This window comes from Balaenoptera borealis (assembly GCF_965194805.1).
Source record: "Balaenoptera borealis genome assembly, chromosome: 3".
NCBI classification, from domain to species: domain Eukaryota; kingdom Metazoa; phylum Chordata; class Mammalia; order Artiodactyla; family Balaenopteridae; genus Balaenoptera; species Balaenoptera borealis.
Window position 1 is genome coordinate 14,022,390 of NC_138866.1, and position 12,904 is coordinate 14,035,293.

General features: G+C 40.8%; 1 protein-coding gene and 1 long non-coding RNA gene across 21 annotated transcripts in view; one reads left to right on the plus strand and one right to left on the minus strand.

The window, feature by feature from the left end:
- Positions 1-12,904, plus strand: part of EFCAB11 (EF-hand calcium binding domain 11) — a 229,403-nt gene that overhangs the window by 92,589 nt on the left and 123,910 nt on the right. Inside the window, exon 5 of one of the 20 annotated variants that reach the window (XM_082383775.1) lies at positions 411-1,266. The exons of 18 other annotated variants lie outside the window; for them this stretch is intronic. In XM_082383775.1, the coding sequence (XP_082239901.1) occupies positions 411-501 (91 nt within the window). In that variant the 3' untranslated portion in view covers positions 502-1,266. Of the gene's footprint in view, positions 1-410; positions 1,267-12,904 lie in introns of those variants that run through there. One more of the 20 variants, XM_082383754.1, reaches the window with a different exon arrangement.
- LOC309624946 overlaps positions 1-12,904 on the minus strand; it is a 436,224-nt gene that overhangs the window by 5,317 nt on the left and 418,003 nt on the right. Inside the window, exon 2 of the long non-coding RNA XR_014242252.1 lies at positions 1,662-11,575. This is a non-coding gene — a long non-coding RNA (uncharacterized lncRNA). The remainder of the gene's footprint in view (positions 1-1,661; positions 11,576-12,904) is intronic.

Genomic DNA, 12,904 nt, shown 5'->3' on the forward strand with positions numbered 1-12,904 from the left:
TCTAGGACTTTTATATTCTTCCCCTACCAATCCCAGGAAGAGGTTCCTAAGAAAAAGTTGAAGATTCTATCAGATTTCCCGGCCACCAAGTAAAGAATATGTCACTCCCCAAGAGGAGTGTTTATACCCTAACTGGGAGGGACATCTTTATTTTTTATTATTTATTTATTTTATTGAAGTATAGTTGATTTACAATGTTGTGTTGATTTCTACTGTACAGCAAAGTGATTCAGTTATACACATATATACATTCTTTTTCATATTCTTTTCCATTATGGTTTATCTCAGGATATTGAATACAGTTCTCTGTGTTAAACAGTAGGTCCTTGTTGTTTATCCATTCTATACATAATAGTTTGTATTGGGCTTCCCTGGTGGCTCAGTGGTTAAGAATCTGCCTACCAATGCAGGGGACACGGGTTCGAGCCCAGGTCTGGGAAGATCCCGCATGCCACGGAGCAACTAAGCCCGTGCGCCACAACTGCTGAGCCTGTGCTCTAGAGCCTGCGAGCCACAACTACTGAGCCTGCATGCCACAACTACTGAAGCCCACACGCCTAGAGCCTGTGATCTGCAACAAAGAGAAGCCGCTGCAATGAGAAGCCCGCGCACCACAATGAAGAGTAGCCTCCGCTCGCCGCAACTAGAGGAAGCCCCTGCGCAGCAACAAAGACCCAAGGCAGCCAAAAATAAATCTAAAAAATAAATAAATTTCTTAAAAAAAAAAAAAAGAAAGAAAAGATACATGCATCCCAATGTTCGTTGCAGCACTACTTACAATAGCCAAGATAGGGGAGCATCCATTGACAGAGAAATGGATAAAGAAGATGTGTACATATATACAATGGAATATTAATTACTCAGCCATAAAAGGGAATGAAATAATGCCATTTGCAGCAACATGGATGGACCTAGAGGTTATCATACTAAGTGGAGTAAATCAGACAAAGAGAAACATATGATATCACTTATATGTGGGATCTCATAAAAAAAAGATGCAAATGAACTTATTTACAAAACAGAAACAGACTCACAGATCTCGAAATCAAACTTACTGTTACCAAAGGGGAAACGTAGGGGGAAGTGATAAATTAGGAGATTGGGGTTAACATCTACACACTACTATATATAAAATAGATAACTAACAAGGACCTATTGTATAACACAGGGAACTCTACTCAATATTCTGTAATAACCTATATGGGAAAGAATCTGAAAAAGAATGGAGATATATATATATAGATATATATACATATATAATATATATATATAAAATATATATATATAACTATATATATATAACTATATATATATAACTATATATATATATAACTATATATATATATAAAACTGATATGTATATATATATATGTGTGTGTGTATATATATATATATATATATATATATATATATATATAAGTGATTCAGTTTGCTGTACACTGGAAACTAACACATTGTAAATCAACTATACTCCAATAAAAATTAAAAAAAAAAAAGAATTACTCAGAAAAGTAATATAAGAGGTATGCAAGGAGAAGAAAGCATTTCTTGTGTAACGATAAAAATGAGTTACTCAATAGGAAGGACCACCTTGAAAATTTTACTAATTTACTACTAAATTAATTTGCTATTTGCTGAAAGCTATTTTCAGGAAATGATACCTTGTTCTGTGCAGGCCCAACTCCAACTTTCATATTTAAAAGATGCATTTACCAAGGTCTCATACTTGGATGAACTCCTGATGCGTATTCAGAGGGTACTGATGGGAGAGAAATGGATGAGCACACATCTTTAAAACTGTAATATGTTGGTCATTTCTTTCAATTTATATTCACTGACCAGATGAAGGTTTTTATTTGAGCCCTATCTGCAAGAGTATAAGAATAGTCCACCTTGTCTTACAAGAAGTAAAACAGCAGAACAGTTTTGTTTTACTTTCAAAGTTAGGTACATCCCTAAACAATATCAATTTGTACCAAATCCCTAACCCTGTACTTCCCCTCCCCCACTGCCTTCTCCAACACACACAGTGCAGTACACAGAGCTAGCAAGAGGTAAATCTGGTCAGTACACCCCAGAATGGTCCAGAAAAATACTCCTTATCATGGGGCCTAAGGCCAGCGGGCTGATACCCAAAGCCGGGTCCCAGAAATAACAAAAATGAAACCAGGAGATCAGGTTCCAACCAGGACTTTCTTAAGGCCCAGGTGTCAACACCTAAGGGTTGGATGGGAGGAAGCAACTAGAAGCCCGAGAGTAAGAGCAGAGGGGTCAGCCATGCAGGAGGTGCTCAGGCTGGATTTCCGGTCGGGAGGGCCAGTGCCTGGGCAGCAGTGTCCCCAGCACCCAAGCTGGCTTGCGGTCACCTTCCTTGTATTCATTCATCTGGCCCAGCGGTTCCGTACGTGTGATCCCCGGCCCCAAGGGGGTCTATGAGGCCCAAACTATTTTCATAATGCTAAGGCACTGTGTGCCTTGTTTCACTCTCTTGACATTTGCATTGATGATGCAAAATCTGTGGTAGGTAGCACTGCATGAATCGTTTCACCTGTTTTTAGCATAAATCAAGGCAGTAATACCAAATTGTACTGATAATCATTGTATTCTTCGCCACTTTGCCCTCACAGCTAAAAAAAAAAAAGAAAAGTCAGTTTCACTTGAGTATCCTTGATGAAGCAATAAAAAATTGTTTTATTAAATCTTAATTCTCAAGTGCACATCTTTTTAACATTCTGGGAAGTACCCATACTGCATTTCTGTCACACGTGGAGGCACGATGATTGTCTCCAGGAAAAGCTCTTGCCCAGTTGTTTAAGTTGAGATCTAGACTGGCCACTGTTTTAATGGAACACTATTTTTATTTGAAAGAATGACTGACAGACAAACTACGGTTATTTAGACTTGAGTACTTGGTCGACATTTTCTTAAAAATGAACGAAGTGAGCCTGTCATTTCAAGGAAAACAACTGTGACAGTATTTGTTGCCAATGCTAACATTCAAGCTTTCAAGTGAAAATTAAAATTTCGGAAACTTATATCTGCCACTGTGAGCTTGACAGTTTCTCAATACTTAAAGACTTTTCTGATAAATTCAGTGGTGATATTAACAAATGTAGTTTTTAAAATATTGTATAATGAAATGTGTTAACATTTAGAAGATAACCAATGCATGGTGTTACAAAATCATGGTTGGGTAAAAGCTCCATTGAAAATACAAAATACACCAAAGGATTTTAATGTAGCAAAGTATGAAAAGTTAATTGATATGATTTCAAATTATACATTGCAGCTAGCCTGTAAGAAATTACCACTTACTGAGTTATGGTATAATATCAAAAGGAATATCTACAGTTATATGAAAAGACTATTAAAATACTCCTCCCTTTTCAACTACATGTCTGTGTGAGGCTGTATTTTTCTTTATATACCACAATCAGAATGCCACAAAGGGATTTCAGAAGCAGATAGGAGAATCCAGCTGTAATGCATTAAGAATTTTAAAGGCGTGCAAAAATGTAAAATAATTCTCTTACCACAGTTTTTTGGTTTGTTTTGGAAAGTTTACTTAGTTTTCATTTTAAAAATTTATGTTAAAACGTAATTAACTTATTTTTAAATGAATTAATCTTTTAAATTTTTCTCAGTTTTAATTTCTAGTATGGTAACAATTGATAGATATAACGCACGTAAACAGAAGCCTTTGGAGTTCTGAGTTTTTAAGAGTTTAAAGGAATCCTGAAGGCAAAAAGTTTGAGAACCACTGGTTTAGTACATATAGAATACTTACCATGTACTGGGCCTGCGCTGGTACAGGGATAGTATGGTGCACTGGACAGACACGGGCCCTGCCCTCAGAGCTAGCAGTCACCTACAATTAAACAGATAGTTCCCATAGAGTGGGAAGTGTCATGATAGGAGAAGCACAAAGTGATATGGTAGCACCTGGCCCTTTTTAGGGAAGACTTCCAGGAGGAATTAATGTCTCTGGTGATGCTTGAAGGATGAGTAAGAGTTAGCCAGACAAAGAGAGCCTGATTGCTTTGGGTATCTGGAAAAGCATGTGCAGAGGTCGCCATGTGAGAGATCATGACTTCACTGCAGAAATAAAAGTCGCGTGTAACAGGAGCACAGAGTGGAGGGATGGTGAGCTGTGAAGCTGGACTAGAAGACAGTAGCCAGGTCGTGAAGGGCTTTGTGAGTGTGTGAGGACCTCCCCCTAGGGGAAATGGAGGATCCCGGGGGAGGCCGTTAAGTCAGGAGAGTGACTTCAGATTGCATTTTAGGCAGACCTCTCTGGCTGTAGAGAATGGAGGTCTAGAGGCAGGGAGACCGGTTAGGGGTCACCATGGCAACCAAATCAAGAGATGATGGAACCTGGGCTAGGGTATGGCCCAGGTGTTAGAGAGATGTGGACAGACTTAAGGGAGATTTGTGTGAAGTTTACAGATCTAGGTAAATAGATTGGTTGTGGTTAAGGAGGGAAGGGTAGGCATCAGGACTAAATTTAGTTCATTTGTATCATTTTTGTAGATTGCACATATAAGAGATGAACAAATGAACTTATTTACAAAACAGAAATAGACTCACAGACATAGAAAGCAAACTTGGGGTTACCAAAGGGGAAAGTGGGGGAGAGGGATAAATTAGGAGTTTGGAATTAACAGATACACAGATACATGCTACTATATATAAAATAGATAAACAGCAAGGACCTACTGTATAACACAGGGGACTATATTCAATATCTTGTTATAACCTATAATGGAAAAGAATCTGAAAAAAGATTATATATATATATATATCTGATTCAAGTATATACATATATATATAAGTATATATATATATATCTGAGTCCGTTTGTTGTACATTTGATAACAACACAACATTGAACATTGTAAATCAACTATACTTCAATTAAGAAAATTTTTTTTACAAGACTGAATTTAGGTTTCAGGTTTAGCACCTGGGAGTAACGATAATGCTCACTGACAGAGGGAAAACAGAAGGTACAGGTTGTAAAAGGGGGAGGATGTATTCCATTTGAGCCATCTCCGAGCTATCCAAGAGGAGATGCCCAGTCAGCATTTGGATATGTGGTTCTGAAGCTGAGGAGGAAGAGCTGGACAAGAGACATAGATTTGAGAGTTATTAGTATATAAATGGTAACTGAAGGCATAGGATGAGTGAGATCTTGCCGAGAGAAGGATTTAGACAAGAAGGGAAGACTATCTGAAGAGAGAACCATGGGGAGTACCAACATTTAGGAATAAACAAAGAAAGAGTGTGCAAAGTTGGCTGGGAAAAGTGCCCAGAGAATTAAGAGAATCCAGAGACTATGTGGTCTCCGCAGAGACTATTGAGACTATTGAGACCAAGGAGATAGAGGAGGAAGGAGGGGTCAGTGATGACCAGTGTTGTCAAGAAGTCAGTGAAATGATTAAGAGAGTCTTCTGGATTGAGCAACAAGAAAGTAGTTGTTGAGTCATTGACTGTATCCAGAGCAATGTCAATGGAGCGGTAGGCTCCAAGAGCTGGAAGAGAGAGGAAGAGAAGAGAGGAGGGGGTTGGTGGAGGACAGGAGGGGAAAGATAGAAAAAGGTGTGGTGGGTGAGTGGGGAGAGAGAGAGGGATGTTGAGATGTGAGATTATTATAATTCTATGGGAAGGAGCCCATAGAGAGAGAAGGTTGAAGATACAAGAGGCAAGGGGAAATCAATGGTGAGGTTCCAGAAGACTAAGGAGGGAAGGGGATTTGGAGAACAGGTGGAGGGAAGCTATGTCTCCAACAGAGAACCAAGTTTCAGTTAAGGCATAAGGTACAGTGAGCATTAGCTGAAGAAGATGTAGGATAGTTTAATTAGAAACGGAAGCTCCGTGGTACCCATTGGAAAGGTTTAGGAGGAGAGCAGTGGGAGTTTGGATCAAAGGAGAAAAAAAACAGAGCAGCGTGAGGAAGAAGACAGGGAAGACGAAGCCTAGAGGGGCTCACCAGAGTGGCCAAGTAGAACAGTTACATGAGGAGAAAGGCAGGATACACAGAGAGCTGGATCTTATTTTAGATATTGGTAATTAAATTACAGATATTGGTAATTTAATCTTTTCTTTTTACACAATGATGCATTTGTATCACAACCTAAAAATTACCCTCAATAATAGTGATTCATTTTTTTTTTAACCAAAATATTTTCTAGCCAATTCAAATTATTCCTGTGTGTTCTGTTGTTTAATTTTATGTTCACCGGGTTAAATCTTCATCTATGCTCCTGACATTGAGTTCCCTATGTAGAAAAATCTATTCATTATGAACACATTTATTGCTCTATTGAGTTGTCTATTTAAAACGTAGAGAACCGAAAATTAAATGTAGTGCATTTCTATTTTGGAAAAAAAGTGGATGAATGGGTACTATTTTCTTGAATACACCGTGTTTGTCTTAGATAATTAATAGTCCAGATTCATAGGCTAACAGATGCCAATCCTTGCTTGTTTTGATACTTGTTCCTTATTGAAAGGGATGCTTCCTAAGACTTATACATGCCATGTTCTGCATCAGGGGAAATGATAAGACAGATGTAATGGAGACAGTTGCTTTTGGGGCACAGCTAAGCTAAGTGATCAACAGAGACGTTGGTCTCCAAAATCTATTTCTCTGAGGTTAATTATGCGAAGTATGAAACAGTTTCTTTGTTGAAATTGTGAAATAAAATATCTCAAGTAGCTTCAGTATAAGATTAAGCCATTAAATACTTATAGATTCCAAGTCTACAGCCCTCTACTAAATATTTATTGTATTTAAGACTTTGGTGTTTGTTCCAGATACATTCTTTAATGACATATCCTAATTTCTCTAAATTTCTAATATTGGTAAATGAGAATATCCCTGTGTTGTGTACTTATAAGTGTGGACTCAGTACAATACAAGGGCACTGTCAAATGAGAAATCTGCAGTTAATACTTAGTGGATCTGATCAGGAGGTCAGAGTTTATTTTTTTATTTCTTCCCAGTGTAACCCCCAAGAGGCCGTCTGTTCCATTTCTTAACATGTATAGTGGATTCTCCTGTCAATATCCAGGCTGGGGCAGAGTAATGGAGAGAGCTTTGTCTTCCATGCCACCTAATCCCATCTGGCTCCCAGCCCCACCATCTCTGTTATAAACAGAAGCCCCTCCACTCTTTCTGGGTGTCTCATGCCTATTCTACTTGGATCTTCATTTGTTCTGACTTGGCCTCCACTCTTCCCCTCACTCAGGCTTTCCAAGGACATCCTTGGAATCTTTCTTTCATTGCAAGTGAACTTTCCTACATCCTTAACTGAGTGGTAGAACATTGCATCTTCCTTCTTGCTTTAGCTGACATTCAGCTCTTCTTCAAGAGCTTTGCCCAGTTGGTCTTTTGAGGGAACACTACTTCAGAAGCACGATGCTGTTTGGAGACCAACATTTCCCACCCTATGGTAGACCTTCCCTTTTTGATCATCCCGAATCTGATTGATTTGCTTTCTGTGTCCATGGCACTGTCATCCATCAAGTTCCAGATCACCTGCATCACATACAGCCTCTGACATCATCCTGGGTGCTACCCAGTACTTTAGATTTTCAGTTCCTTCGCTGTCTCAGTTCCAGTGACCTTCATCTCCATTACTTTAGCTGACTGCTCACTTAGCAGGACCATTGTTTGGTCCTGGTAATGTCTGGACCATTACCAGGAAGTGCACCATTTCTAAAATCTCACATTCAAATAACTCTTTTCTGTGAGCCAGGACCTCTGATAACAGTATTGAGTGGTAGGGTTGGTAGTGGGCATCCGTGTTGTATTTCTGGCTTTTTATGCAAATGCTTCTAAGTCTTTATATCACCATTTAGTATGATATTGCTATAGGGTTTTGGTGGAAGGAAAAAAATCCTTTATATTCCAAATCTGCTCAATTTTTTCATTTGTCAATAGATGTTGGGCTTCTGTGAATTTTTTTTTTTCCTACACATGTGAAGTTCTCATATTGTTTTTCTCCCTTAATCTGATATTTACAGCATTAAATTTATTTTCTCCTCCATTTTTCCTCTCCTTTTGAAACTTCTTTAATGTCAGTGCTTTCCCTTACATCTTCTCCTTAATTTTTTCCCCTTACATCTGTCTCCTTAATTTTCCTTTCAGTTTTTCCCCCTATCTTTTTTTTATCTCTCTCTACTGCATCCTGGGAGATTTTCTTAGTTTTGCCTTCCAGTTCATTAAATCTCTCTTAAGCTGTATGAAACTTGCTAATTATATTTTTTCATTACAAGATTTTCTGTTGGTTTCTTTTCATTTCTACCTCTTTTTCTTTCACACCCTTCTGATTTCACAGTCTTGTTTGATAGCTGTTAGTCCCTCCATTATGATGACTTTGAGGATTTTAAAAGTCTTTTTCAGAGTGTTCTATTATAGCTATTTCCTCAGATGTGAATTGTCTCTTTTGTCAGAGTGCATTTAATCATGCTGCATATCCTTGCATATTTTGTAGTTTTCTTTTCTTTTCTTGAGAGCTTACCTCCCCTGTGGATCTGCTCTACAAGGGTTCTCTCTGAAGGGTGGTTTTGAGATTTCCTCAATCCCAGACCCAGGAATTTCTTAGCTCTGAAACAAGTCATAAATTAAGCACGGCTTGGGAATCCTACTACAGGGACGTAAAAATTTCTGTGCCCACGTGTGATTCAGACTCAGTTGCTAGTGAGATATATGCATCTTATCTTCATTTCTAGTCACAGGTAATGTGGGGTCTTGATCCTAACCGAAAAAAAATGGAACTCTTCTCACCCCACCCTACCCCTGATGTCTGTGAGGCATATTCAGTCCCTTCCCCTTTGCAGATGTAGAAACCTCAGACCCCTCCAGTCTTTCTGGCGCCTGCCCCCACCCCATCCTCACAATGGCCACAGAGTCTTCGTCATTACTTAGCACCATGGGCTTATGATCCTTTTCTATTCAGAGACTTTCCTGTCTTGTTTTTGAAAATGGTTTCAATTGGTAAAGGTCCCAGCAGAAAATAGAGCATCACTCAGATACTTAAATTCAAGAGATTTTAATGAAGAAACTATTTACAGAAGTATGGACAGGAATAAAGAATCCAACAAGGTCATTTGAGGTACCAGGGACTAGGAAGCTGTCACCACTCCCAGTCTGAAGGGACAAGGGAGAGAATGTTATTATTGGAGGCCAGGGACAGCTGGAGCTATGGAGGAGGGTAGAAGCTGAGTTTGGAGGGAAGTAGCCACTACCAGAAGGAAGACCTGAGGCAGGGAGGGAGCAGGAAAGAAATACCCCATCCTCTCTCCTCCTCTTCTCCTATCTCTTGCTGGTAACTTCTGTTGGCCAAACCCAGCTGGAAGGCACCAGCAAGGAAGCCCAGGTAATAGGGCCCAGAGGGGCACAGAGCAAGGCAGGGAATGGATTGGAGGGATATGAAAGTAGAGAATAAATAAATAATACAAGGCTTATGTGATTTTTTTGTTAAAAAAAATTTCATTTGTTATTTCTATATGTTGCAGCAGACTGAGAATTTTCAGCAAGTGTTTACCCTGCCATGTTGACTCAGAAGTCTAATAATCCCTACTCCAACCTCTTACTCAGCTGAATCTCTCATTCGGGCACACCCCTAACATTTGCAGGGCCTGGGGCAAGGTACAAACAGAAGCCCACATGCTATATGTCTATAGATATGAAAATTATAAATCAAGGTAAACTATTAGGTAAAGTATGTTTTATCTTCCTACCTTGACAAATATACTTTAATAATGACTCGAAGGCAAAGCTGTGATTTGGAACTCATCGGTTCCTGGGAGAGCCACGTGGGGCACTCACGGAATGGGGGAGAGCTGGCCTCTGTCCCTGGCTCTGCTCCAGGTGATAAGGAGCCTCACATGCACTTGTGTGGACACCCAGCCCTCACATCCCACCTTAATCCACATGACCTACGAACAGCCACCCTTTGCGTGGACCCTCAGGAAGAGGCCTGCACAGGCACTGAAAGCGTGCTTAGGGCTGCTTGGGTAGGGAATCCTAGGGTCCCAGGTACCTGGAATGGGGTCTGAAAGGTGGAGGATGTAGGATGTAGGGGTGGGCACATCTCGTTCGTCTTGCAGACTCCCTTTGTGGAGAGGGGTGCAGCCAGAGAAGGGCCAGAGCAGAGGCCTCTAACATTCAGGGCCCAGGGCAGGGTCCCCGCTGGCCTGGGTTTAGTGCTGGTCCCATTGCACCTGATCTTCATCTTCATCAGGACCTCCAGTCCCTTCTCTTCTCTGTGTTTTTCTCAGACTGTGAGCCTCCCCGCCTGGTCTGGGTCCTCTGGTCCATCACGCTCTCAGCAAGGCCCTCAACTTCCTAGCCCCCTTGTCCTTCCATCATTCGTACCCAGCAACCCGAGTCTCCGTCTTCCTGCTTTACGCTCGGCTTGGTGAGGGCCTGCCATGGGAACAGTATAAGCAATATACACATCCCAGTTGGACCTCTGGACCACCAGCTTCTTCCTGGTTCCCCCGAAACATTTTCGAAACTTCGCCACTCTTCTCAGGCTCCTGCCCCACCTCTTCTCTGTCACTCTCATCAAATGGCCTGGCTTCCCATTTCTCTAAGAAAAGAGAAGTCACCAAAGCCACAGTGTCTTTTACTTCCTGCCCCCCCCCCCCCCCGCCACCGCTCTGCAGTTTTACTGGACACTGTTGACAATGATGGTGAGGATAAGGATGGAGGATAATGGCTAACTTTTTCCACCCCTAAGCCCCACCTGCCGCCATGACACCTTCCTCCTGTCTCAGAGGTGAAGGGGCTGCTTCCCTGCCCCCCAGCCTCTGGCAGATCCTTCCGCCATGACTTTGGATTCTGCCCCTTCCTGCTTGCTGGGGACCTAACTGCATCAGTGATCTCCTCTGTCTAACACTCTGCCTTTAAGCTGCAGTCACTCCTCTGCCTCTCATTTCCAAATCCCCTCCACTCCACGGCGGTCTTATTTCTGCCCCAGTAACTCCGCTGAAACCTCTCCGATCAGGTCCAACAGTCACCTCTACTGGCTAAAGCCAATGGGTACTTTAGTCCTTCTGCACAGTATTTGACACAAGTGAGCTGGCCTTCTAAACATGCTCTTTGCCCTTGACACCCATGCTCTTCCTGCTTTTCCGGGCAGCTTTCTGAGTCTCCTTCCCTTCATTGTTGTCTTTTTCAGAGCTCTGCCCTCAGCTGCTTCTCTTCTTATTCATTAAACTCTCAGCCCTGACCTGTGGGTGCTCAATCAATCTCAAATTATGTATGCAAATCAGGCAGTGGTTTCAAATTCAAGCAAGGAACTCAAATCTTTAAAAGTTTAAGCAAGAAGGAGCAAACTTTTTTTTGGAGGGATACGCATTTCCAATTATGAATGATGTATTACTTATTGGAACTGGAGTCCACTGAGGGGGAAAAAACCATAATAGCTTATTTCAGAACTGATACAGCTATACGTTAGCAACAGAAATGATGTCGCTATCTTATTAGAAATACAACAAAGAGATAACTTAGCAGCTGTCTCCTGCACTATTTCATTTTGCTCTGTAGTTCTTGGCAGAGAATCTAGAAAAGAAAAAAAAATAATTAAGCCACACTGTGTTCTCCTAGACTAAATGAGTTCAGCCGTTCTGAGAAACAAATCTTAAAAGGCAATGTATGTTCCATGATTATTAGAAATAGAACATTTTCAAAATTGTTTTTTTTCCCCTAGAGACGTGTGATTAAACATTATGGCCTTTTCCCTTCTAGCTAAGAGAAACGTCGTAAAGTTTCTCTTAGCTCCATGTTCCAAACCTAAAATTCGAGGGCCAAACATCAGCCTAGGGGCCATAATTAGATCTTGAAACCCACTTTGAAAAAAGAATTCCACAGAGAACTATTTAGGGCTCTCTTTTCATTGAGATAAAGAGATGCCACATGTAGAGCATTTATTTGTTTATTCATTCATCATTCATTCCACAAATAATTATGTTAATAGCCACTTAAAGTCATCTTAGAATAGGTATTATTTATTGTGCAGAAAGATGCATGGCAAAAAGAGACGCTGAGTTTATTTTTTACTTTATTTGGCCTTTACCTGCCAAGGTTTCTTTTCCCCACCTTCAGAATGTGTTTGCCAGCAGGACCTACTTTGCATATGTGTCATATTATTATATTCCATCTTTCCCTGTTACAGTCATTTTAATAGTGATTTGGGTTGTGGTATCTTTGTGCTACTCTGTACTTAAGCAGAGGGAACTCTTACCAGTCCAGGGAAAGAAGGAATTGTCAAAATTAAATCAGAAGTCAGGGTTCCATGGCCTGCTGATTTGTACAGTTCACGTTTTTACAACTTAAGTATGAACTAAAACAGTGATATTACGGCCACTTTAATTTTTATCGACATGTGTAAGAATATGAATATGGCTAAAAGGGGGATAGATGAGACTTGCAGATTTCGTGGGAAACATTATTAATGCTCTTAATCTTCTGGCGTTACCTAGGGGCCGAAGAGAGCACAAGGCAGAATTGAATACAGTCCCAGCCCAGAATAAGAGCCCAATGCATGTTAGCCTAGGAGTGGAAAAGCCATTGCCTGCAGCGGTAGCATAAATGTATGACTTAGGCTGGGTGGGAGATCACAGGCAGTGGTGGGGCTTTGGTAACCTAGAGAGCTCCTAAGTTGCCTAAAGGCATCCATGTTTAACAAATTGAAAAGCACTGTGCTCGCCAAACAAAAACATGTCTAGAGATTCAGTACTGTCCCAGCCCAAGTGTTAGATCTCTGAAGTATGCCTATGCCTTGCTTTATTTCCTCCATTCCCCTTTCCACATACCCTCTTTTACTCTTTTACTTCCCACCACCATCCACCCTGTGTCTTGGACTGCTTGCCACTTCAGCCGAGAGCTGTA